The sequence below is a fragment of the Mya arenaria genome, chromosome 6 (genome assembly GCF_026914265.1).
Source record: "Mya arenaria isolate MELC-2E11 chromosome 6, ASM2691426v1".
Classification (NCBI taxonomy): Eukaryota; Metazoa; Mollusca; class Bivalvia; order Myida; family Myidae; genus Mya; species Mya arenaria.
In genome coordinates, this window is record NC_069127.1 from 57,371,452 (window position 1) to 57,399,414 (window position 27,963).

General features: G+C 33.9%; 1 protein-coding gene across 2 annotated transcripts in view; it reads left to right on the plus strand.

Moving 5' to 3' along the window:
• Positions 1-23,506, plus strand: part of LOC128238857 (zinc finger protein aebp2-like) — a 41,026-nt gene extending 17,520 nt beyond the window's left edge. Inside the window, exons 3-6 of one of the 2 annotated variants that reach the window (XR_008261784.1) lie at positions 2,299-2,888; positions 13,947-14,071; positions 15,991-17,464; positions 17,589-17,840. Coding sequence is in view for 1 of the 2 variants with exons in the window: in XM_052955142.1 (XP_052811102.1) it covers positions 2,299-2,888; positions 13,947-14,071; positions 18,705-18,772; positions 20,285-20,432 (931 nt within the window). In the remaining variant the exon portion in view is untranslated. Of the gene's footprint in view, positions 1-2,298; positions 2,889-13,946; positions 14,072-15,990; positions 17,465-17,588; positions 17,841-18,704; positions 18,773-20,284 lie in introns of those variants that run through there. The other variant, XM_052955142.1, reaches the window with a different exon arrangement.
• The last annotated feature ends 4,457 nt before the right edge of the window (positions 23,507-27,963 follow it).

Here is a 27,963-nt window from a genome sequence, read left to right on the forward strand (position 1 = left end):
GGGGTCATGGTCATGATGTCCTGAACTTGATTAATTTTTGGCGCTCCTGAGAAGCGATTAACAGAATTCTAGTTCTTTTTACCAGTAAAAAGCGGTCAGTGCTCCTTAAAAGAAAAAAAAAATAAAGGGGAAAAATATACACTTTCAGCAGGGGAATGGGGCACAAATGTGTCCCGATAAGGGCTGAAAAAAACACACTCTTAACTACGGAAGTAAAATGTTTACCATAATTTTATGAAATAACTGTTCCCAAGCTATCAGTACAAGTGTACTGAAATGATCATATATGGTGGCACATGTTATGCCAACTAAGAATGTTTTATGGTTTAAGGTACATCAATAATGTAACAAAAATCCATCATTTAAGTATTACATAGGAATGATATGGCCAATGTAAACTAATTGCTAGATTTTCATCCAAATTTTCTTTTTAACAACTTTTTTTTTATTTTTTGTCTTTGAATGAAACAATTTTTGCCTAAATATCTGCAAACTTGTGATATAAGACGGCTGACAAAAGATCAAATCGCAGATTTTCATCTTTCTGTTCCAAAATTAATTTTAATGGCCTAAAGCGTTACTAATGGTCTAAGAAAAATGCTTAAAACATCAATTTTGAACTTGAAAATGAAAATCTGTGATCTGATTTTTTGCCAGCAGTCTTATATCACTGGTTTCCATGCATTTTCGCATAAATTGGCTCATTCCAAGACAAAAAATAAAAAAGTTATCAAAACGTTCAATCTGTGAGAGTGCAGCTTTAACAGCTGAATTCAGGATTAAGAGCTTTGAAATTGAGGTTGTTGTAAGCAGTGGTCGAAATTAACACAAGCCCGCAAGCCCTGCACTGGTAAAATAATTCTTCTGGGCTTACTCAATTTCTGAATTTTATATAGCAAGGCTTGTTCAAAAATTTAATGCCAAACAATAGCATAAGATTCGGGCTTGTTCGTTCATTCAAAAGTCTAATTTTGATGACTGTGTAAGTACTGTATATTATTATATATACACAAGTGTTGTTGTTTTTTGCTGGACATTATTGCAATATAAATAGAATGAAGTACCATCAGATAAAACTGCATTGGGAAACATTATAATTAAGCACAAGTCCCTTTCTGCCCATTAACCCTGCTTTGGGTTTGAAGGCCTTGCCTCATACTCCCAAATAGGATTAACCTCAATTAATGCAAAGGTTTTAATATACCAAAAGGATGAATAAATGTCGAAAACAAAGCCTCTTATGAAGGATACCGTGTTTAATTTGAAAGAAATGAGCATAAAACGTGGTATTTCTACCTTCTGAGATGATAGTAGATCACAATAAATCTTTAAGCCGGTAGACTCACCAATCATTTACTATTATTGCGTTTTCAGCTATTAAAAACACGGTTATAATAGTGTTATCAGTTATTAATATTTTCCATCAATGCATTATTCAGTAAGTAGTTAAAGGTTTATCACTCAAAATTTATGTTTATTATACATGTGTATGTATTGATAAGAGTGTCACTTTAAACTAAATTTTCATGATTGGGTTTTTTGTCTTTTATCGTCCCTGTTGAAAAAAATCATGCTACTAAGTAGAACTTTCATTGATTTTAGTTGATTTTTTTTTTCTCAGATTTGCTGAAATTCACCACCATTCTCCCCCTAAATTTTATTTAGAGTGCCTAAGAACTGTCTCGGTAAATAAAACTTTTAACTCTTCATATCCATGAGAGATCCCGTGTCAAAGTCATATAAACAAAGTCAATGGTTTGTTTAAAAGGCATTCACATGTCAACATGTCAAATTCTATAGACACGTTTCTTTTTCTGATGTCTATTTAGCATGCAACACTGTAATATTATCTGCATTTCTATTTATAAATGTATATTTAAAAATAATGAGTGGTTTCAATACTGCTTAGAAGCGTGAAAAATAATAATAGATGCGTAGTATAAAAGTCCGATTATACAGCCAGATTGTAAGATATTCACGGATTTATTTTCCTGACATTATCATTTGTAAACATACTTCACAGTATCTGAGTACTGAAAAATCTTGAAAATTTATATTATCCTTGACATTTTGACCTTTGAATTGACCTTCTCAAGGTCATTTATACCTGAAATGATAAAAGGAATATAATATTTGCCATTTTATGTAATTTTGTACCGTTTTCATATCAATATGAAGTGCCAAACAGCTCCGATCTTAAACTGTTGATTTTATTTTGAATATGTTTGCGGTTCCTTTAAGTGTGTTGCGTGTGAAGGATGTTCTGAATTTAAAACATGTGTCTGCCGTCCGTTTCAGTGGTTCGCATATCAAGGATATAGCAGAGTTATTCCCCCTAGTCACAAAAACCAACGGGATCGTGCCAGTTCAAGTGACGCCCGACCCTTCACGGTCCAGCACACCCATTTCCCTAGTAGCCCCAAGCCCAAGTTGCAGCTCGCTTGGGAGTCCAACAGGAAAAGGGGATGCAACGCCGACTAAAGAAACCGACGGGCCGATTGAGTGCCAATGGAAGGACTGTGGAAACATGTTCGGTGGTGGGGAAATTATGGAACACATTCGTAGCTGCCATGTGATTGCACAGAAAGGACGGGAGAAATTCATGTGTCTATGGAAAGGTTGTAAGGTTTACAATAAACCGTCAAGTTCGAAGTGTTGGCTTGATAGACATATTTTGACACATAGCGGAGATAAACCGTTCAGGTGTATAGTCGACCGATGCGGGCAGCGTTTTACGACTCAGGGAGGATTTGAACGTCACGTTAACAGTCATTTCAACGCTCAAGAACAATCGCCCAATCACAAAAACCCGAAACACGGCAGGGAGGACACACCAACTAAACTGTTCAAACGGAAGCGGTTAAAAACCAAACGAAGAGCTGTTAAAGGTAATAAAATGTGTTGTTTTTTAAAATATTATTTAAGAACACTGTGAAAGTTATTGGTCCGATTGTTCAGAACTTTGTTAAAGTTAACAATGTGATTAACGACATCGTTGTTAACTTTTAAACATGAAATATTTGATGATGGGCTCACATTTTTTAATAACAACAAGTAAAGTGGAAACAATGGTCTCAACTATTATAAGAAAGACAGCAGATCACAATTTAAGTGTATCAACTTAACTTCAATAGCAATATTGATTTGAGAGTTAACAACAATGACGTTAACAACATTGTTTACTTAAACAAAATTCTGAACAACCCTTTTTATTATATATATAACCTTTTAACGAACAAATATAGTAAAAAATTTGTGTCAACATTAATTTTTATGTTGTCAATTTTCTACTGTAATTTGAAGGTTAGGTCTTAGGCAGACCATATCAGATGTGCTAGGGGCAGTAGCGTGCTTCCCCAGGGAATTTAACTTGTACTCTTGAATGCCCCTAAAAGCAAATTTCCTTCTATCTTATAGACTAAAAATGCACATTTTCGCCAAACAATGTGCATGTTAACTTGGCCTACAAGTTAAGTCTACGTGGTTTAACGACTGTAAATTTGTATAAACAAACTAAGAACAAACAAATGATTAATGTTGTCAAAATTTAAAAAAATCAAATCATATATTTGGTTTATATTGCATTGATACGCATAATTATAAATATCACCTAAAAGCTGTACTTGCAAAGTAAAGAAAAAAACGATATAGTAGTCAATCAAATGGTTTCTTATTGTTTTTATACTTCCGAGTCCATAATGATTTACTGTAAACAAAAAGATGATTAAAAAATAAATCAATAATGATTATTGTATCCTTTTTCAAAACAGCTTTAATTGCAAAGTCAAGAAACAGCATTGTTCAGAAAAAAGATTTTAAGCTGCACTCTCACGAGATTAAGGTTTTGACAACTTTTGTATTTATTGTAGTTGAATTGGCCAATTTTTATTTAGATGTCTGAGAACCGGTGATATAAGACTGCTGACAAAAGACCAGATCGCAGTTTTCCAGAGAGACATTGGAAAAGTGAATGTTTAATGGCTAATAGTAACTAATTAATGCTTTATGAAATTTTTTATTTTTGACATTTAAACCATCGAGATCTGTTTTATTATATTATATCTAATATGACTGAATTGAAGGCATTGATGCAAAAATCAGCTAATTCAGAGATTAAAATAGTGTCCGGACTGACAATCTGTGAGAGTACAGTTTTAAATTTCCCTTGAGATGGGCTGAAATGAGAATTTGCTCTTTTAAATGTTAAAAACCTCAAAAACTGATCCATAGCTATATTTTCAATTACTTTTCCCTATTTTTAGTGTCAAATTCCATAAGACTTTCAACTGATGAGGATTTCTAACCCCAGTGCATGGTTCACCGATAAATATAAAGCCATTCGTTTTAAGTTTAAGGTCTTTTAACCCACTTCAGCGATTTATGATTTGCATAAAAACCCTTCCCATGGTTTTTTATGAATTGAATGTTTGCAGATATGATTTTGTGGTTAAGATTGAAGAATTATATAAATCTACATGTATGTAAACTATATTGTAGATCTTTAGGGATGGTATTTTTTTAACTACTTTATCGTCATATTTAGTTTATTAACTAACAATATAGGAAAGTAATGGCCTTAAATTCTTTCAGGAGTCATTGAAATGAACAAGCCCAAATTCTAACATTAGCCCTTTAATGGCATCAACATTTTTCAACAAGCTGTACAATAAAAAAAATCAGAATTTGAGGATACAGGAATTGCATTTTACCTGTTCCTTGTGCTTATTTCGACCACATTGCTGTTGAGATACTGTATGAATATTTATTCCTTTGATAAAACTATAGATATCTATAAACAACTGGCTTTCATCAGATATTGTGTGGAAATAAGATTGCAGCCAGGATGCTGCAGAAGATGGACAGGCTGGAAGTAAAAGACCGCAATCAAATTATGATATTGACAAAAAAAGTTAGGAATTGTGTTAAATTTTAAAAGTAAGGCCTGACAAAAAAAAATGTTTGTTTTGGGTAGCCCTACCCTACCTAATAAAATCTGCCGACCCTAGTATTTTTTTAAACAAAACAAAAAACCCAGTCCTGAGCTGTCGTAAACACAATTTGGTTTAAACAGAAACTGTCATTAATTTTTAACAGAAAATAAAGTTCCATTACAACAGCAATATATATGAGTTACTTTTGAAAGAGATAAAGTTCTGCTATTTGCAAGAACATGATTTTGACAAAGAATATTTGGGGGGAAAAAGAAGAAGAAAAATCCCTACTTACCCTACGTAATAATTTTGTGGATGTTTCACTTAATGAACAAAAAGTAAGCCTTATATAAGATTTGAACTGCCAAGTTTGGTTAAGTACATGTGGACTTGATTTAATCATAATAAAAGTTTTAATCAAAACAAAACAAATATTTGGCAGTCAAAGCATGTAATTCTATAAAGGCAGAAGGCATGGTCTCAATGAGGGCAGAAGGGTGCTAACCCCCCAAAAAAGGACAGGGCCCGCTGAGTGCAAAACTCTTCTATCACTCTTAAGCTAAAATCATAATAGAAAATCAAATGTACATTCTTTATAATTCTGTCATCAGCACATGATTGTTTATAATTTTACCTGATCGTTACAATGTACATGTACATTTAAGGCAAGAAAGCTATATACCGGTAATAAATGTTAAATTAACTTGAATGTTTTGAAAGCTATTGCAAAGATTGCAGTTTTGAATTGCTGGAGTTTTGCTTACTGCACGTTAAGTCTGCATTTTTATATTTTATCAATACCTTTAAAGTACTATTGATCCAAGGTCTTAAAGGAGATAAATCTGTAAAAATAATCACAGCATTCCATACTTGGATAAAATAAATGGCTCTTGGGAATAGTTACATAGAATGAAGTCATTTTTTTCTTATTGATTAAGATGGAGAGTTCATCTTTGATGTAGCATTCTTTGTATGTTTAATGTCAAAATGTGCAATTAAAAATTGATACATTTCATTTTTTTCTCATGTTCTTTATAGAAAAGAAAAATGGGTTTTTAGCTCGACTTTTCGAAGATTTTCACTTAAAACTCCAATACCATTCATTCAATTGACTTAATACTTCACACAAATGTTCAGAGCCATCCCACAATGAGGTTAGATAACTCCATATTATCTTTTAGACAAATTATGGCCCCTGATTGACTATGGAACTTAAGTTAAAGTTTTAGGGCAGGTTGAGATATTGTTTAATAACTTCTATACCCTTCATTCAATTGACTTAATACTTCACACAATTGTTCAGGACCATCACCCAATGAGGTTACATAACTCCATATCCTTAATACAAGTTATGGCCCCTGATTGACTTAGGTTAAAGTTTTAGGCAAGTAAATGTTAAGGGCAAGTTGGGATTTTAATAAAAAAAACTTCTATACCGTTCATTAATTCAAAATTATTTACGACCATCTTACAACAAGAAAAATAACTCCGTTTTAAGCCTAAATACAAGTTATGGCCCTTGATTTTTTTTTGATTTTTTTAAAATTTCCTTTGAAAGGCATATTTGTATAGTCTTAACCACATTTTCATAATGGGAAATCAAGTTATTTGAATGACTTGCGTCATTGTTTGGGCGAGCTGGTGGGAGGGCAGCATCAAAGTCACCTTATCTATCAAATAATTTTAGTTAGGTTTGACATAAAGAGACCAAACTTGGTATTATTACATCGTTATTGTATTCTAAGTCAAAGCGACGTAGTCGAGCGCACTGTCTTACGACGGCTCTTCTTTTATAATGAATGAATTCATGATCATTTTGCGAACAGGCATACAGGTGTGGTTTCTTTTGATATATATATTTAAAGCTGCATTCTTACATACTGATTGTTTTGACAACTTTTTATTTCTTGTCTTAGAATGAGCCAAAAAAACTACTTTTTATTCCTTGTCTTAGAATGAGCCAATTTTTGCGTATATGTCTGGAAACCAGTGATACAAGACTGCTGACAAAAGAGCAGATCACAGTTTTCATATTTACATATGAAAATTGATGTTTTATGACTAAAAGTGTTACTAATGCTTTATGAAAAATGAAATTTAAATTTTTCGGCAGTTAAAGAACATTTGACAGATATGTTCTTTTGTAAGTAATTATATATGACTGATTTGAAGACACTGATGCCAAAATGAGCTGAGACTGAGACAAAAAAAGGTGAAACTGTCAATTATGAGAGTGCAGCTTTAAAGCAGTTTAATAAATTTCATCAACATAAATATATACTTAAGCATGGTTTAGTATCTAAAAAGGGTTGGGGAAAAAGTCATGTCTGAACTGCTACATTAGCATAAAATGATCTGGTAAATGATAGTATATGTTAACTCATGTGTAGAAAGACATCGTAAATACTGGCAAGTCATTACGTTAAAATGCGACCACCAGTGCATAATACAGTGTTATAGTGAAATGCTTTAAGTGTATAACTCCGAGTAGTTTTTAGAATAAAGTTGATCGTGCAATATATGCGGTCGTATCAAAATAAAATGATCACTTTAGAGTGCAAAATTTCATCATCATTACAAGTTTGACGATGATAAAACAGAATTGCTTTTAGGTGCATAACTTCATTATTGTCATTAGATCATACATTCTTGAAAGGGATAGTGAATTTTTGCGTTCATGTTTGCTAATTGATACACATAAAATCTTCAAAGGAATTTCTTTGTTAATTAAGAGGCATTCATTTACCTTAAAGCCAGACTGTTTTATTTGTGATAAATGTTTATTGTCTTCATCGTTTCAAGGTGTTTCTGATTAAACCAAAATTTGACCAAAGGCATTGAAATTTGGTGAGGAAAGCAAAGTATAATAGTTCAAGACTGGAATTATAAATATTTTGGTTTTCCAAAGCTAATTGGTTTACAAACAAAATTATTTTGATATACACACGTTACTTCGGAAGCAGTAAAGTCATTGGTCTGTTACATGAATTTCAATAGCTCGAAATTCACCTTTTATTTGTACCGACATGGGAAAACCCATTTCCCAAACATGCATTTTGCATAAAATACAATCTTTCTATTTCACCTTCAAAGAATGAATTGTGGCTTCGATGATCATTTATTGGCTGTTTTGAATTATTAATTTAGTTAATTTCATGTACTTTTAACAGGGTCTATTATATTTCAATTCCTTAATCATAGTAACAGTTCAAGAAATTCTCCTCCTCCTATAGCTGGCTTATGTATTTGTAATTTTGAGATGCCCCCTAAATTTCCAATATACAGAGATACTATTAGTATGGGTTAGCATATATATGGGTCGCCCAGTAGACATTTGTATATTGGTTTTCTCTGTTAATGTATTGTTGCTGTATTCATTACTTTGCAAATTAGTTTAAAACACCCCTAATTAAATCTTCATTAAATTAGTAAGAAAATAGCATGTAAACATCCCCTAAACATTAAGGCATTTTATGTTACTAATTATTTGATATAATGATACATGCCATATTTCTGGAGAAGTTTCTTTGGGATATTGGTCAGAAAAAACAGTGGATTTTGACATTATGTTGTAACCTTAGGGGATTTTAAAGGCATCTTTAAAGGCATCAGGAGCTTGTTATATATTGTCCGCATATTGCTATGGTGCAGTCACAGGGCTTTTTCTATAGTACCCACGGGTCCGACTATCAGACCCATTCCCAAAGCAAAATATAAGATATTTTTCCCAATCTTCAGAAAAAAATCCCAATAAAAAAAAATATTATTTTTTTTTTAGCAAGTACATGTACTGGTTCATTTTAAACATCCTAATCAATTATGTGATGTAAAGTTTTTTTGATAATTGAATTCGGAAATCATTGATTTTCATCACATTCAGATATCTGTATGAAATATTATCTGTCATGATCAATTTTTTGCAATAGATATTTACACCCAAGAATTGATATTTCAGCCATTTTGGGTCTTTTAAAGGGAAATAAACTAATATAAAATCATTTCCTAATTCGCTGGAGACTAGACAGCTTTTACTTTTAACTGTAAAATTTCCCAATTTCGGCATTTTCACAACGCAAAATTTCCCAAAATGTCTAGGTTCTTTTTCCCAAATTGGCCAGAAAAAGCCCTGGGTCATTTTATTTTGCTTGTTCTATATTTAAAAGCATTTTATTTAACCCTTTAGAGCATACTTATGCTAGTGGCCAAATAAGACCTCTCAGTCAAAAGCCAACTTCCTGATAAGCAGTCCTTATTTGTATAGACCCTTTAAGGGATGTTGGAAAAGTGCAAATCATGTATGACCTTTAGATCAATATTACTCCCATTAAATGTGGCCAAATCTTTTTATGTGAATATATTTTAATACTAAATTATCTAATGAATGGTGTCAATGATAGTTTATCAAATGATTTTATTTCATCTATAAATGCAGTTTGAAGATAGACTTGTACCATTACTTTGAAGTTTCATTATTACATTCAATCAATCGGTAAAAAAATGCTCGAATCCAGCTAAATTTTTTAAAAAGATCCATTACTGGATTAAAAAGTGGGTGATTGATGTACCAGTGTAATTAATATACAGAAATACGGCAGGAATATCCTGTGTCATTCAGCAGTTTGATCCCAGCAAATTGATTTTAGTCCCAGGTGGCTGTTTTACATTTATGACCCCCTCATAAATATGCACCATGATAGCCCTTTCGTGTCATCCAGTTGCTTGCAAATTTGCCTAAAGTGTTTGTATTACTGTATTGCCTAGTGTAACATAAAATTTTGACATTGTTGAAAATTGACACCATGCTGTATAAGAAACTATATAAAAAAAAAATTATAAACAGAGTTTATATGGCAGTATAAATAAACATCTTCTAATTTTATTCGGTGATATTTCCAACCAAAATTTAATACCCATAATGCTTAACTTTACTTTTATAAACTTCTAGGATATTGTTTACAAAAAAACCTTGGAAAATTTAAATATAAAAATTACCCATTTGAAATGCGGTCAAACTGGTTAACATTCAGTAGTAGATAGACTCAGCCTCATGCGTTTACGTGCAGTAATGTGTGATGTCGGCCAGATTCTTTAATGTGCAATTCAGGGTTAAACTAGCGTTTCTTCTTTAACAACTAAAAAGCACTGTATCGAGTTTATATTGTATGAACATCTATTGTACAAAACAATCAAACCAGCTACATTTTCCCAAATCTCATATTCATTTATGTAATAGTTCTAGGACTAAAGATGACAATAAGTAAAATCTTAATGATTAAGACTGGCAGATCGAGTGAGCTTAGGGAACGAGCCATTCTTAATCAATAAGATTTTTATCAGGTCTTCTGAGTTAAAATACAAGTTGAAATCGTTAATGATTTACCTTAATGCTTGTTGATTGCCTCGCGCCAATTTCATTGGCTGAAAATGTAGGTTTTAATTCTATGCGATATTCATCCCCTGACAGGAGACCAGAGGGATGAATTAAATTCGAGGGTCGAGGTTTGCCACTGCTGTGGGATATCAGGCCTTTTTCAGCTCATTTTGTGAAAAAGACCCTAGTTATTTTGGGATTTTTTTTACTTTCGCGAAAAATGCCATTCTGAGAAAAAATCATCCCTTTATAATTATACATCCAAAATACGGAACTTTTAAAGTGTAAAGAAAATGTTTTTCTTTCTCCTGCAAATGAGGAAATTATTTAAGTATTAGTTTCTTTACCTTTCAATAGATCTGAAATGGCAGAAATATCAACCCGTTCGAGTGTAAATAAATTTTTTGCAATAAATCATGACAGTTACATGTAATATTGCATACTAATCTCTTAATGTAATGAAAAACAACGATTTCTGAATTCAATAATCCCATAATGTTTTCATTACAAAATTCATAAGGATGCTGAATAAACAAATACAAGTGATATTAAGACTTTCATTTTTAGCTCTACTGGCCAAAGGCCAGAAGAGCTTATGCGATGGTAATGTGTACGTAGTATGTGCGTCCGTGCGTCTGTAAACAATTCCTTGTTAACACGATACAGCCTTCAGTTTTGATTGTATCTTAATAAAACTTGTACAGTATCTACATATCCGCCCATGCATGCCTAGATTATGGGCCTTGATAGTATAAAAAATCAGTGCGCCTGTAAACAATTCCTTGATAACATGATACAGCCTTCAGTTTTGATTGTATCTCGATGAAACTTGTACAGTATCTAGATATCCATTAGAGCTTGGTTCCTTTCGAAAACCAGCCAGATCTGCCCATGCATGCCTAGATTATGGGCCTTGATAGTATAAAAAATCAGTGCGTCTGTAAACAATTTCTTGTTAACATGATACAGCCTTCAGTTTTGATTGTATCTCGATGAAACTTGTACAGTATTTGGATATCCATTAGAGCTTGGTTCCATTCGAAAACCAGGTAGATCTGCCCATGCATGCTTAGATTATGGGCCTTGATAGTATAAAAAATCAGTGCGTCTGTAAACAATTTCTTGTTAACATGATACAGCCTTCAGTTTTGATTGTATCTCGATGAAACTTGTACAGTATTTGGATATCCATTAGAGCTCGGTTCCTTTTGAAAACCAGGTAGATCTGCCTATGCATGCCTAGATTATGGGCCTTGAAAAGATTAGATTATGGGCCTTGATGGTATAAAAAAATGCTATTGTGTAAAAAATTCTTGCGAACATGATACAGTCTTCAGTTTTGATTGTATCTTGATGAAACTTGTACAGTATTCAGATATCCAACAGAGGTTGGTTCTTTTCGAAAACAGTGATGTTGACCACACAAACCCAGCCAGTAGAGCATAGGCCCTTTTGGGCCTCTTGTTTTTATTATTTATCTTTTTACACAAGTTTTTGATTGAGATTTTTTCTCCAGATTGGGTAAAATATCATGTTTTGCTAGGGGAATGGGTCCGATCATCAGACCCAAGGGAACTATAGAAAAGGGCCTGGATATGACATGTATGTTAGGAGCAGGGCTTCTAAAATTTGGAACCTCAATTGGTCCGGACCCGGCGACAACACCCACAAAAAAAATCCCCCCCCCCCCCCCCCTAAAAATAAAAGACATGTTCAAAATTCCGATTAAATAGAAATGTCACACATTTTCGCGACGTCTTTTCTCTCAATATTTTTTCGCGATGTGGCAATTCGTAAGAGGGCTCTAGAGCCAGCATAGCCAATTCAGATAGTCATTGATACAAGCAAGATTCTCATCTAGTTCTGTGGTGTTTCTAACAAGAACGACTGCGATTGTAATTAACTGCGGCCGGCGGGTTAATGCTTCAACAGTGGGTCAACATTCAACTGATAATCTTGAATAATATTATATATCTAGATTTATAATTGGGGCTTGAAGCTATAAGTGTGATATCGACAACGATTTTTCATTACTGCGAATTAAAATGACGTAAGCGTGGCACTCAGCTTTCAGACTATGTAGTTAATCAAGCCTTTCGCTGTTGATATCCTATATATGACAAGGTTAATTAATTCAGATTTTTAATGCTCTCGCAGATTAACAATGACAAATGCATTTATCTTTAAAACCGTTTTTAACCAGTAATGGTTCTATATTACAATATAAATTTAACAGTTTGGTAATCGTCAAACGGATATATGATGTAATGATCGACGACGACATAGCATATTGCCATGTGAAAATATAGACCGATTTTAACATTTAATCAGGATAGCTGCAAGCACATAATTAACACATAGTTTGTTTAATTGTGTCTTCTGCGACCTACCAATACACGTGATTGGACCGATTACAAGCGTCTGCTAATTAAGATAGGCTATATAGTGATCAGCGTAGCGGAAAAAGCAGCTGGTCGCATTGGTCTGATGGTAACTAATTAAGACACTTTTATGACCTATTTGGGGGTAGTTTTAATGTGTGAATGACCAATGAATGTTTGTGTATTACAATTTCTACAACTTTTACTGACTGTTGTTTTGGACCAAAATTATAAAAAAAATGAGAAAATTTAAGACCGATTTTTTTTTACACGATTTGAAACTGAAATCTGTCTGGCTTGGTCAAAATCGGTCCAGACCGGCAAATTACCTGTTTTTAGAAGCCCTGGTTAGGAGTATGCATATTTTGATAAACTTGTGTATAAAATCAACTGACATGACACTTAAATCGGAAAATAACCGACTTTGATAATTGCCTACCTTATTTTACAAAAAGTAAATGTATTGAGCCCAAGTCCATGTGCATTTAACAGGAATGCCAGTTTACCTCTTTATATATCTAATTTCCTCTTCTTTTTTTGCCACAAAACTTTTAAGTGTCACTCTTATGCAAAATCAATACATACACATGTATGACAAACACAAATTTTGAGTGATAAACCTTTATAACTACTTTCTAAATAATGCATTTATTGAAAATATTAATTGCTGATAACAAGATTGCAACAGTATATTTAATAACTAAAAACGCAAAACTATTAAATGATTGGTGAATGCTAAAAGATTTACTGCGATCTACTATTGTCCCACAGTGTAGAAATACTGTGTTCTCTGCACCTTTCTTTCAAATTAAACTCAGTATCCTTCATAAAAACCATTGTTTTCGACAATTATTTATCCTTTTTGGTATATCAAAACAATTATATCAATTGTGGTAAATCTTATCTGGGAGTAAGAGTGCATCTTTAAAATTAAAATTGTTGCCTTTTAGCTGATCTATTAAAAAAAAAATTGTATATAGTGTGATGGAGATACTCATATTTCGTACTAGTTCACTCAAAATTTGCATTGACATTCCTGATTTAATTTATCTCCATTGGTTACAATATAATACATTGGGGGGGGGGGGGGGGGGGGGGGTCTGAATCATATCAAAAATTGCTCTCATTTTTTTATTTATTCTCTTCATATTTGTTCAGCCATAAATGTTACAATGATTGTACAGACAAATATTATACCATTATTAAAACGTGACATCACCAACAATTGCTCACGATTTTGACATTTCAACTATTTTCTTTCAGTTAAAACGGATGATTACATCGACACTGGTACGATGGAACGATTGCAGCATCAGCTTAACGTTATTGCCCAGAGAACTGAAATTGATCTCAATAACAGTAACATCTCAGTTACATTCCATAGTTCTGTAAGTATAGAAAAAATGGTTTTCTTATTTCAGAATTAATTTTCCTCCGATTTTGATAGGAGGGACTATGAATTAAGAGGAAAATTGGAGATGTGTAATGAAATTGGATTATAAAAGTATCATGGGATCAAAATAAAAAAGAATCGGAGCATTTTTGCTGAGTGGTTTGGGCAACCGCACAAAATTAACTTTAAGGGTTGCCTAATAATGTGTTTTGCCGGGGTACAGGGATGTGATTTATCCATGGTTCATGGATACCTGCTGATTCGATGGCTCCAGGAACACCACCCCCTCTAAAAAAAAACATTCATAAAAAAAAAATGGTTTGTTACTTTGACATACCAGTTGCCTTCAAGTTTAAAGCTAGTAACCCCTGCTCCCAAACAACAATAACAACAACAAACAATAAATAAACAAAAAATTCATAAAAAATGGGGTTGTTACTGTATTTGTTCTCAGAATTATGTCTCCCCCTCTCTGGGGGAGACATATTGTTTTTGCCCTGTCCGTCAGTCCGGTAGTCCGTCAGTCCGTCCGTACGTCACACTTCGTTTCCGATCGATAACTGGAAAACCGCATGACCTAGGATCACCAAACTTGGTAGGGAGGTTGGTCGTGAGGTGTAGAGGATCCCTATTGTTTTTGGGGTCACTAGGTCAAAGGTCAAGGTCGCGGCGACCCCCAATATAAAAAACATTTCTGCTCAAGATTTTGAGCACGGTTTGACCTAGGTTCACCAAACTTGGTAGGGAGGTTGGTCATGAGGTGTAGAAGATCCCTATTGTTTTTGGGGTCACTAGGTCAAAGGTCAAGGTCGCGGCGACCCCCAATGTAAAAAACATTTCCGCTCAATATCTTGACAATGGTTTGACCTAGGTTCACCAAACTTGGTAGGGAGGTTGATCATGAGGTTTAGAAAACTCCTATATTTTGGGGGGTCACAAGGTCAAAGGTCAACGTCGCTGTGACCTCTAATGTAAAAAAATATTTCCGTGCAATATCAGGAGAATGCTTTGTTCGTTTCCGATCGATAACTGGAAAACCGCATGACCTAGGATCACCAAACTTGGTAGGGAGGTTGGTCGTGAGGTGTAGAGGATCCCTATTGTTTTTGGGGTCACTTGGTCAAAGGTCAAGGTCGCGGCGACCCCCAATATAAAAAACATTTCTGCTCAAAATCTTGAGAACGGTTTGACCTAGGTTCACCAAACTTGGTAGGGAGGTTGGTCGTGAGGTGTAGAGGATCCCTATTGTTTTTGGGGTCACTAGGTCAAAGGCCAAGGTCGCGGCGACCCCCAATATAAAAAACATTTCTGCTCAAAATCTTGAGAACGGTTTGACCTAGGTTCACCAAACTTGGTAGGGAGGTTGGTCATGAGGTGTAGAAGATCCCTATTGTTTTTGGGGTCACTAGGTCAAAGGTCAAGGTCGCGGCGACCCCCAATGTAAAAAACATTTCCGCTCAATATCTTGAGAATGGTTTGACCTAGGTTCACCAAACTTGGTAGGGAGGAAGTACAAATTTCATGTCCATCATTGATTATTTCTCACCTACGACCACACAATGGGGGAGACATGCGCTTTTTCAAAAAAGCAATCTCTAGTTGACATTCCAGTTTGCTTCAATTTGAAGCCGGAAAAACCAACAACAAAAAACACACACAAAAAAAAATCACTAAAAAAGGGAGCTGTTACTTTATAAGCTCTTAGAATTGACATTCTAGTTGCTTCCAGTTCGAAGCCAGAAGAACCCTCATATGGGGCTTCTAAAGAATATGTTTTGCGGCCCCCTTGCCGAAATGGTTTCAGTCATTGAACTGCCAGGTCAATCACATCCCTGGGGTAACAAGTCTTTAAAAATGTAAAAAATGTTACATTAACATCACTGGTATTTTACAAGATGTTCTTTATAATCATAGATACTTCTTAGCTTGTCATTGACGACATCTTCGTTGGCATTGATGTTCGTTGAAGATGTACGGTAAGATTATAGGAAACTTCAGTTGATCGGACTGTCTCTCAATGAGTGACTTCAGTCCAGCTCAATTCTCGAAAATATACATAATGTTGTTTTTTTTTAAAATACCAAAATACTCCATTTATACAAAAAAAAGAAGTATAATATATATTTATTTTTTTAACAGTCCATTAAATATTTAACAAAAATAAATAGTAACAAACCTTAATCAGTTTTTTTGGCATTTACTGTGTAATAATATAAGTGTGGACTGCTTTTAAAGCTGCACTCTCACAGATTGACAGTTTTGACATTTTTATAATTTTGTCGCAGAATTAGCAGATTTTGGTATTAATGTCGTCAGTTCAGTCATATAAGATGAAACACAATAGAATAGATCTTAATTGTTTGTAAAACGTCTGAAAATTGCACTTTTCTTAAGCGATAATAACCCATATTAGCCATAAAACACCAGTTTTCAACCTTAAATATGAAAATCTGCGTTTTAATCTTTGGTTACCATTCTTATGTATACACATTGTTCGTAATTATAGCATAATGATTTATCATTTTTTTTAAGTACTTAAAACTAATAAAAATAATGTTAGAGTCAACCTAAACTTCATGTGAAATTCTTTTTAAAATGGGCAAAGACTGCTTGAAATGCCTGTACTTCCACATAGAACACAAAAGCGAAGACAAATTGACACATTTTTGAACAGATGCCTGACCTCAGGAAGGGACACAAGATGATTTCAACTGTTGGTGTCCCTTCATTCTTCAAAACTGGGTATTAAAATAAGGTCTAATAATTTAGGTCTAAGTCTGTGTGCTTTGACAATGGTTTCAAAACAAGCCAACAATTTCAGTATGAACTATACAAGGCATATATAGTAAAGAATCATGACTGTGGGATATATGCTAACTCATAGTAATTTTTACAGATGATTGGCAGAAAGAAATTTGTGGGTGATAATTTGCTTTTTTATACCCCTTGTTAGGGATGATTGTCCTGTTGGAAGCGATTTGAGTGTAATGTTCTGTGATATATGCACGTTATAATAGTTGATTGCCAGTCACTGTGATGTTTTCTGATTTATGTCAATTTTACTGGTGAATGTCCAGCAGAACGACATTTGCCAGTAATGTGCCCTAATTGAAGCACATTATGACCGGTGATTGCCCGCGGCACAAAGACATATTGCCTGTGATATTCCCTAGCTAAATTTTGTTATTACAGGTAATTGCCCGCCAGAAAGATTTTTGCGAGTGATATTCCCGAATATAAGCTAATATAAGCTCATTATTACAGGTAATTGCCCGGCAGAAAGTTGTTTGCGAGTGATATTCCCTAATATAAGCTCATTATTACAGGTGATTGCCCGGCAGAAAGTTGTTTGCGAGTGATATTCCCTAATATAAGCTCATTATTACAGGTGATTGCCCGCCAGAAAGTTATGTGTTAGTAATATTCCTAAATATAAGCTCATTATTACAGGTGATTGCCCGCCAGAAAGTTGTTTGTTAGTAATATTCCCTAATATAAGCTCATTATTACAGGTGATTGCCCGCCAGAAAGTTGTTTGCGAGTGATATTCCCTAATATAAGCTCATTATTACAGGTGATTGCCCGCCAGAAAGTTGTTTGCGAGTGATATTTCCTAATATAAGCTCATTATTACAGGTGATTGCCCGGCAGAAAGTTGTTTGCGAGTGATATTCCCTAATATAAGCTCATTATTACAGGTGATTGCCCGGCAGAAAGTTGTTTGTTAGTAATATTCCCTAATATAAGCTCATTATTACAGGTAATTGCCCGGCAGAAAGTTGTTTGCGAGTGATATTCCCTTATATAAGCTCATTATTACAGGTGATTGCCCGGCAGAAAGTTGTTTGCGAGTGATATTTCCTAATATAAGCTCATTATTACAGGTGATTGCCCGGCAGAAAGTTGTTTGCGAGTGATATTCCCTAATATAAGCTCATTATTACAGGTGATTGCCCGCCAGAAAGTTGTTTGCGAGTGATATTTCCTAATATAAGCTCATTATTACAGGTAATTGCCCGGCAGAAAGTTGTTTGCGAGTGATATTTCCTAATATAAGCTCATTATTACAGGTGATTGCCCGCCAGAAAGTTGTTTGCGAGTGATATTTCCTAATATAAGCTCATTATTACAGGTGATTGCCCGCCAGAAAGTTGTTTGCGAGTGATATTCCCTAATATAAGCTCATTATTACAGGTGATTGCCCGCCAGAAAGTTGTTTGTTAGTAATATTCCCTAATATAAGCTCATTATTACAGGTGATTGCCCGCCAGAAAGTTGTTTGTTAGTTATATTCCCTAAAATAAGCTCATTATTACAGGTGATTGCCCGCCAGAAAGTTGTTTGTTAGTAATATTCCCTAATATAAGCACATTATTACAGGTGATTGCCCGCCAGAAAGTTGTTTGCGAGTGATATTTCCTAATATAAGCACATTATTACAGGTGATTGCCCGCCAGAAAGTTGTTTGCGAGTGATATTTCCTAATATAAGCTCATTATTACAGGTGATTGCCCGCCAGAAAGTTGTTTGCGAGTGATATTTCCTAATATAAGCTCATTATTACAGGTGATTGCCCGCCAGAAAGTTGTTTGCGAGTGATATTCCCTAATATTAGCTCATTATTACAGGTGATTGCCCGGCGCAAGGAGGGGTCCGGGAAGGTCCAGTTTCTCCTGCACTGGACGCCGGAAGACATGTAAGTTCAAAAGTCTAGTTAGCATACATGTATGAAAAAAGTTAAGGTATTGTGATAGCCCTGATGATGGTGTCATTGATGGCGTTGAACCATCCCCGGCCATAACTAAAAAAAGTTTATATTTGGCGAGAGTCAATCCGCAGTGTGTAGCAAGGACCATAACTCTTGCTTCAATTATTCTGAGTTATGCCCCTTTTTGAGTGAAAAATAGATGAGCCTTTTTATCCCCTTTGCGATTCTCTTGCTTATATTTTCACCAATGGTTGATGTTCTAAGACTAACATATTTTTTATCAGATTTTTAATCAAGTTATTTTAAGAAAAAAATATATAGTAAAAAACAGTGGTCGAAATTAGCACAAGAGCTCAATTCTTGATTTTATATAGCAAGGATCCTTCAACCTTTTTTGAAGCCAAGCGTTTATGTAAAAAATTGGGCTTATTCATCAAAAAAGCTAATTTCTTGATGACTGAAAAAAAATTCAGATAAAAAATTGTGAGCAAAAACATATGTTACGTCTTCTAAAGATCTCATTTTTGGATGAATTCATTCTCTGTAGAGAAACATTTTCTTAAGTGAGATATTTTAATTAACTCAGGTTGTTCAGTTCAGTTTGGATTATCTAACAAAGTGGTCCTGCGTCCCAGCTCCACAAGAAGTTCATTCTCATGGTCTCTCAAAATGAAACTCAGTACTGGATTCTTTCCATGAACTCGATCGCGATTCATACAATTTATATAGCTATCCATCTTAACAATAGAATTAAACAGTGTCGACTCAATCTGAAAGCTAAATTATAATAAAAAAAATACATGTTAACATCTGGCACAAATCATCAACTCGACATGAATTATATAATTTTATTGTGTCTTAGTTTCAGAAACTTTCTATTTATTTATTTTACCTTGAATAAGTTTTAAGTCCATTTCCGGTACAAAAAAACAACAGTACTGTGTCCTTTTTGAGAGGCAATTGAATTTTCCTCAAATGGGGATCGAACCCATGACCACTTTGGTGAGAGGTGGACACCCATACCTCTGGGACAATATTTGTTGTAAGTATTGACAGGCGAGATCGCAGTCCTGTAGTCAGCAGAGCCCTCAAAATGCCAGTTTTTCTTCTGCAGCATTGTGCTTGACCCCCTTTGAATCCAATTCTGAGCCAAATACACCACTAAAAACCCAACGAAATTTTTTTTAGCTTTTAAGCTGCCAGGGGTGATATTTATTATATGACTAAAGTCAGTATGGTCATACATTATTGATTTATTCACTCTATTGGTCAGTTATAAATAACAAGTAATCCGATTAGCTACATCATTCTAAGATCCAATTATGACCAATATTGAATATCAGCCCAGGTCTATCACATTCATGATACCGCTTGACCATTGTCAGAATATAGCTGTCTATTCTTAACAATTAAATATATTATAGCTGCATTCTTAATGAAACTGATATTTATAAGAATAAGGATCAAACTCATCCTAAACCTGCCACATTTTTCTTCCAGTTTACCTGACGAGTGGGTGAGCGAAACTCAGGTGCAGATATTACAATCTCGCGTCATTCCGGTTCACCATCTACCTCCGGACACTGTCACCAGTCTACATCCATCAATCTACAGACAGCAGCGCTATCGTAAACATCGCAGGAAATAGCATCGCCATCTCTTCATCGAATCGAAGATTTAAGAAGCGTCATCTCTGCATATTGAAGCATCATTGTTTCGAATATTCAAGAATCTTTGTCTGAATATTATAGTAAACATCGTAGGAAATAGCATCGTCATCTCACCACCGTCAGGAAGATTCAAGAATCATTATCTCCGTATATTGAAGCGTCATCGTCTTGAATATTATTGTTAACGTCGCAGGAAATATGGTCATATAGACACGCATTTAGGGACTCCTATTGTTTTGATGAATAGATAATCCATTCAAATCTGTCAAGTGAGATATTGTATACATCGCAGGAATAGCACCATTTAATTGAATATTCAACACTCATTTAAGTATTCATCTATTTTGGTATCCGTACAACGTACATCCATCCATCTTCTTGGAACAACTGAGATATTACAAACATCGCAGGAAGTAGCATAGTAGTCGTAGTAATCGAATGAAAGTAGTCACCTCAAACACCTTTTTTTGCATCATCAATCATATGAAATATACACATAAAGTTGAAAGACTTGAATTTGTATAAACATTCAAATAGCTTCCCTAATCGAAGACAGCAGATAGCTCCGCATCTTGAATTACCTTTGTTTGCATCTTAAAGCCATACAGGTTGTATAAGTTCAAAAATGTATCTGGATGAATATGCTTCAAGAAATTTAAGACTGCATCGAAAACAATGCATGAGATTGTAAGGTATAACAGGAATATGAGCTCTAGGCCATTCTTACAATAATCATAAGTCTGAGTTTAGACTTGTAAACACTCAGAACGGCAGGTTTTTTAAATGAAAATACTTTTTGGTATTCCATTCGATTTACCAAAAAAAAGGTTAGATAAAACCAAAATTTGAGTGGAATTATATTCATCAGATCTCACCACGTTCAGTTTTGAGTCCGAGTCTGAACTCCGACTTAAGACTGTCTGTAAACATGGCTGCAGAACTATTCTCTTATCCTAATCTCTATAAAATAGAATATCTTACACACCCTCTATAAGTAAATTGTTATTTTTCGGATATGATCTGTGGTGCTCATATTTGATTGTGTTAAGTCTCACTTTTTGCACCTAAACAGCTGCAAATTTAAACAATATGTTATTTTTTATCTGTTAGCATTCATTGATGCACTATTAGCGAACAAAGTCACATCGGAACCATTGACAAACCATAGTCTTGATTTTCTGTCATTTTGATAGCAACGACTTAAAAACCATTTATTATAGTGCCATGTGTTACAGACATATAAACCATGGATTGGAAACTGCCCGAAGAAATGAATTACCCACAATCTTATGCAACATGTATCTGAAAATTTTGCCAGTTTAATTATTATAGCGGATATGATATCTGCTGAAATCTCGCTTCTCGCGAGCATAGAAATGTAATCTTTACAGACATATAATGAAGTTTCCAATGCTTGGTTTAAATGTCTGTGCATGCTTTAAATAAGCCTTCAATTATTTATTTATTTTTTATACCTCTAGTTCAATACCTCTGGGCCATGTTTCAGAAGGGATCATATGGCGGAACATAGTTTCTTTCTTTGCATAACTTTGGTTTGGCGTGAACTGCGTTCCAATAAAAATATACGTACATCACAAAGATTCTGTCAGTAACTTAAAGGACGTACCTGAACACTCTTACGCATGGTTAAGTCTACGACTAAGATATCTTATTAGAACTGGCCCCAGAACCCTATTACATTATGCGCTTTGTCATGTATTGTTGGATAGTTAACGAACAAAATCTTATGTAATCCACATACCAAATTGGCGTTGAGAGTTAAAATTAGAAATTGAAGCAATTTTTTTAGAATTAATTTGTAAATCCTTAATATCTCAACAAGAAGCACTTCTAACTGAGCTGCTGAAAAAATATTTTAATGTTGGCTTGTGCGTTACCAGATTGACATAAAAAAAAAATTGATTGCATTTACTTTTTAAAAGCAATGATAAAAAACCGAATGAAAAATAGTCTGTTATCCTATGGAAATCAAGTAGTTTTATGGCCTAAAAAAATCATGTTTTTGGTTATTTGATCGACCCTATTTATTTTCTAGTGTCTCAAATAAAATTTTACACCACCATGCTGTTAATAAGTCATAAGATATTTGTTCTATATTACATCAAAAAATGCTCTCAATAGTAACTAATATGGCTTAGAAAAAAGAAAAGAATCGAGCCATATCTTTTAACCAAAAACAAACCTTTTTTTCATCCCTAATGGATGTGTACTGTGGTTGCTGTCGATAAGTATTTAATGTTAAGTCATGTTGTATCTTTAAAAACATTTGTCATAGATTATTCATGTATGAGTATGTTGTAAATATGTCATCGTATTTTACAATTTCAAGGTCTTTCATTTGGACATAACCAAAATAGTCCGTGTTGAGCTTGATTTTTTTCCGTGTAAACATTGTAATTTATAAAACAGTTTACAATGGTTTTAACCTTCTAGATTTTGTTTTTAAAAAATCACTTGATTTCTTTGCAAATGTCTACATGAAATGTGACAGTAAATAGACCTTAAGTATATTTTAAATTGATTTTGTAATATTATTATTATTATTATTATTATTATTATTTACAGACTGTTTATGTTATTGTTCAAATTGTAAATGAACTGTTTAAATTCACTGAGAGAGAGCAATACATGTGTTTGGTATGTAGGAATAGACCATATGAAATAGAGGTCTCCAATTATATTTATATCTTGTGTAAGAAATTGGTTGTTTCTACAGTATTATTACATTATATATCATATTTTCATGATAAATGAATATAGATAAGTGTACTGTATACTCAGAATTAAACCTTAATGATGGTACAAGTAGCATTTTACAAACACACATACATGTACAAGTAGCATTTTGCAAACACACATACATGTACAAGAAGCATTTTACAAACACATACATGTACAAGTAGCATTTTACAAACACACATACATGTACAAGTAGCATTTTGCAAACACACATACATGTACAAGTAGCATTTTACAAACACACATACATGTACAAGTAGCATTTTACAAACACACATACATGTACAAGTAGCATTTTGCAATCATATGTCCAAGTACATGTAGCATTTTACAAACACACATACATGTACAAGTAGCATTTTACAAACACACATACATGTACAAGTAGCATTTTACAAACACACATACATGTACAAGTAGCATTTTACAAACACACATACATGTACAAGTAGCATTTTACAAACACACATACATGTACAAGTAGCATTTTGCAAACACACGTCCAGGTACAAGTAGCATTTCGCATACACACGTCCAATTTATGCAGCATTTTGCTAACACACATACATGTACATGTAGCGTTTCGCAATCATATGTCCAAGTACATGAAGCATTGTAAACACACATACATGTACGAGTAGCGTTTCGCAGTCAAATGTCCAAGTACATGTAGCATTGTAAACACACATACATGTACATGTAGCGTTTCGCAATCATATGTCCAAGTACATGAAGCATTGTAAACACACATACATGTACATGTAGCGTTTCGCAGTCAAATGTCCAAGTACATGTAGCATTGTAAACACACATACATGTACATGTAGCGTTTCGCAGTCAAATGTCCAAGTACATGTAGCATTGTAAACACACATACATGTACATGTAGCGTTTCGCAATCATATGTCCAAGTACATGTAGCATTGTAAACACACATACATGTACAGGTAGCGTTTCGCAATCATATGTCCAAGTACATGTAGCATTGTAAACACACATACATGTACAAGTAGCATTTTGCAAACACACATACATGTACAAGTAGCATTTTGCAAACACACGTCCAGGTACAAGCAGCATTTCGCATACACACGTCCAATTTATGCAGCATTTTGCAAACACACATACATGTACAAGTAGCATTTCGCAATAACAGGTTATACATGTAACATTGTAAATACACATACATGTACAAGTAGCGTTTCGTATACACGATCCAAGTACATGTAACATTGTAAACACACATACACAAGTAGCGTTTTGCAATCACACATCCAAGTACATGTACATGAAGGGTATCTCGATCACATGTCAACAAGCAAGTAGTGTTTTGTGATCACATGCTCTCAAAGGTACAAGTGGCGATCACATGTTCACACACAAGTAGTAGTGTTTTGCGATCACATGTACAAGTGGCATTTCCAGATAAAAAATGCTAGTTGCGTTACAAGTAACATTTCGCAACTTCTCTAAAATTAGAGATTGTTCTTATAGTGTGCTAGTGTGCTATCTTTTCATGTGATTGTAACTGTAAAGCATATGTGAAACAATTACAAAACTAGTTTCTTTTCGGTGTGATAATCGATTCTGATGCCTTACTACCACTCTATCTTCATACAAATCTTTGTTTTTTTAAATGACTGTGCTTATCCTTAACCTTGACCTGTGACATTCTAAGCTTAAACATTTTAAGGAATCAGACCCACAAATAATTTGGGATACCTTGCGACCCCATATGAGTTCAGTATCATTTAAAAAGGTTTTGTTTGAAGAATAGAATATTTAAAGGGACTAGACACCAGATGATAAAATTGCAAGAGGGGTGAGAGTGGTGTAGTGGTACAGGTGTCCGCCTCTCATCCAAGAGGTTGTGGGTTCGATCCCCACTAGGGGTACTTTCTCATGGCCTCTCAAAAAGGACACAGTACTGGTTTCTGCCCAGGAAACGGACTCGAGAGTGATCTTATAAGCTATCAGCTTTTGTCTCAATCGAGCTAAAATAAATTAGTATAAACCAAAATTGCAAGAAAAAAAGAAAATTGTCAAAAAGCATAAAATTACTATCTTTATTTACTATACATTGAATCTTTCTTACTAACTGATGTATTACATGGATAACGACATACGCATCTTTCGTAGTTTTTGCGGTTTATTTTCTATTCAAAATTTAGGTTAGGGTTTGTCTACCATGTTAATCCCAGATGGGTCAGGTTCCTTAAAGTATGCCTTCTTTATGACCAGAAATTGTCATTTAATTGGTGTGGTGTTTTTTGGTTTTAGATATTTATAAAAAAAAAAAAATGTGTGTATCATATATTATGTTGTCATTTTACGGTATTTTGCAAAATATTCTTGTATTTTCAGCAGCTTGGAAATCTGTATTCTTCACTCATAACAGTTTACCTAAGGCCACACCAAACTAATGTTTCATTCAACAGATTTACGACACCTATTCCTAAATTGCATTATTATTTTCAAGCGACCTGTCATTTTTCACCAAAATATTCAAATTGCAATTTAGACCAATTTTAACCCATTTGGATGCCAAAAAAGCTTTGACAGTATGCAATTTTTTGTGCAAATAGATGCAAAAATAAAATAAATACCTCTGACAATTTCAGGGATGTGATATGTCCACCGATTTGCACGACAAACAAACTAAAAATTAAGTGCCTGCTTTCAGTTGTAACTTCATTCCCTGTTAGTTTTGACACTCCAGTTTGCTTCAAAATTAAGGACAAGATGGGCCTTAAACAGGTGTCTAAAATGCCAGTTTATTTGTAAGTAAATCACATCCCTGAACGTTATATAAGTGAGAACTTTGTGTGGCCTAAATCTAACTGCGTTATTTTGTAGATATTGTATCAACTTGCCCTAGTCCCCCTTGTGATAAAAGTCATTGGGCCTATTGTTGAAAACTTTGTTAAAGTTGACAACGTTGTTAAAGTCATCTTTGTTAACTTTCAAATCGTGAACTGCTCTGAATGTCTCATGGATACCCTTGTGAAATGTAGTATTTCTTACAAGATTTGAAACTTGTTCAGCTGTACTTGTTTATATTTAAATATGTAGTCACATTCTATATTTCACATTTTAAAGTTAACAATGAAATCATTAACCACGTTGTTAAGTTTAACAAAGTTCTGAACAATTGGGTCATTGTTAGATATTTGAAATGTAATTTTTCAGGTGTTGTCTTTTGTGAAATTTATTCCTTTTTGTTGATGTATATTTCACGGTGAAAAAATGTGAAATTTTCTGATACCAAAAAAATCAGAGATATTTTTTCTTGAACTGAAGCATATTTTATTAAGTTTGAGAATAACTTCACAAAAAAAATGTTACGCCTTTAAGCTGTTTGATTTATGTAATTAGTATATACTAAATAACAAGAAAGTGAAAAAAGCAAAATTGATAAAAAAAATACTCAAAATATAAATTATTTATAACTTCTAAAGAAAAAGCAGGGACTAAATATTTACGTTTCACCTGACATGCTGTTCTATATTAAAATGCCTCAAAATTTGTCACTGTAAGATATTAATGTCTTTTGTATGTATGATGTGAATTCCATAAAGATGCAATTTTGTAATGAGTTTTCTAAAACAAATAATTTACACAAAGCAGTGATTGAAGATATGAGTCATGTTACATTGAAAGTGAACAAATTTGAAAACATTCGTTCAAAATAGTAGGTACATGAAGCGGCCATCTTATCAAAGAGCTTACATCAATATATCGTAACATCAGTAATTTCCCAAAACTGTGAACCACATGACCCAAACTAATTTTAAAGTTTTAGGTGTAAAATCATTTTAACCTCGCTGACCAATAAAGCTTTTAGTTTCGAAATAGATATTCTTACAAGTTTGAAATATGATTCAAAAAATCGTATGTACAATTTTAGTGTTGATAAGGTAGCGCCAGTAGCTGATCAGATAATCATCTTATATTATGAGCAGAACATTCACACAGTGTTGATTCTCTACCTAAATAGGGGCCAAAATAGGGTTCCCTTCTCGATAAACTCCAGAAAGACAAATTATTCCTCCATCATTTTCTTGTAAATTCCTCCCTATGGTTATGAGTGTATTTTACTATAGAAGACGCAGTAATCAATATTTTATTTGGTTCCATTTCTAGCAATGCTTCAAATATCATCTTACATATTCACAATTTCATGTCGCTCGTTTTTTTTTACAATTCAAAGGGCTCAGGGACCTGTTTCACTCTCAATCTCCAGGGGCATATCCAGAATTTAATGGTAGAGGGGGTGTAACTTAAGGGCGTAACCTTTTGACTTAAGCCCTTCCCTCCGAATCTAAAATTATTTGGTTTAAAGTGTTGGCAGGGGGATATGGGATATTCCCCCATTAAATTTTAACAATTTCTAGTCCAAAATGGTGCATTTTGGATGTATTTTATTTCTTTTTTCTCCTATATATACAAAAAGTTAATTTGGATCCGCTAGTGATATTCGTCAATCTTAGTCGTAAGTTGAAATGATTTAAGAGTCATATTTTTATTATTTTGCTACATATTTTTGTGAATTAAACTTAACCAGTATAAAAGGGTAAACACAAAGTTGAGAGGTTTTTTTTCTCTCAACTGACTTGACATTTGTGACTTTTTTACAAAAATATACAAGATTTTTGAAGTTAGGCCTTATGAAAAAGGTCCCTGGTCCCCTTTAACATTAAGTTCAGAAAAAACACTGATTGCGCGATACAGTTCCATATCAAGAGTGGG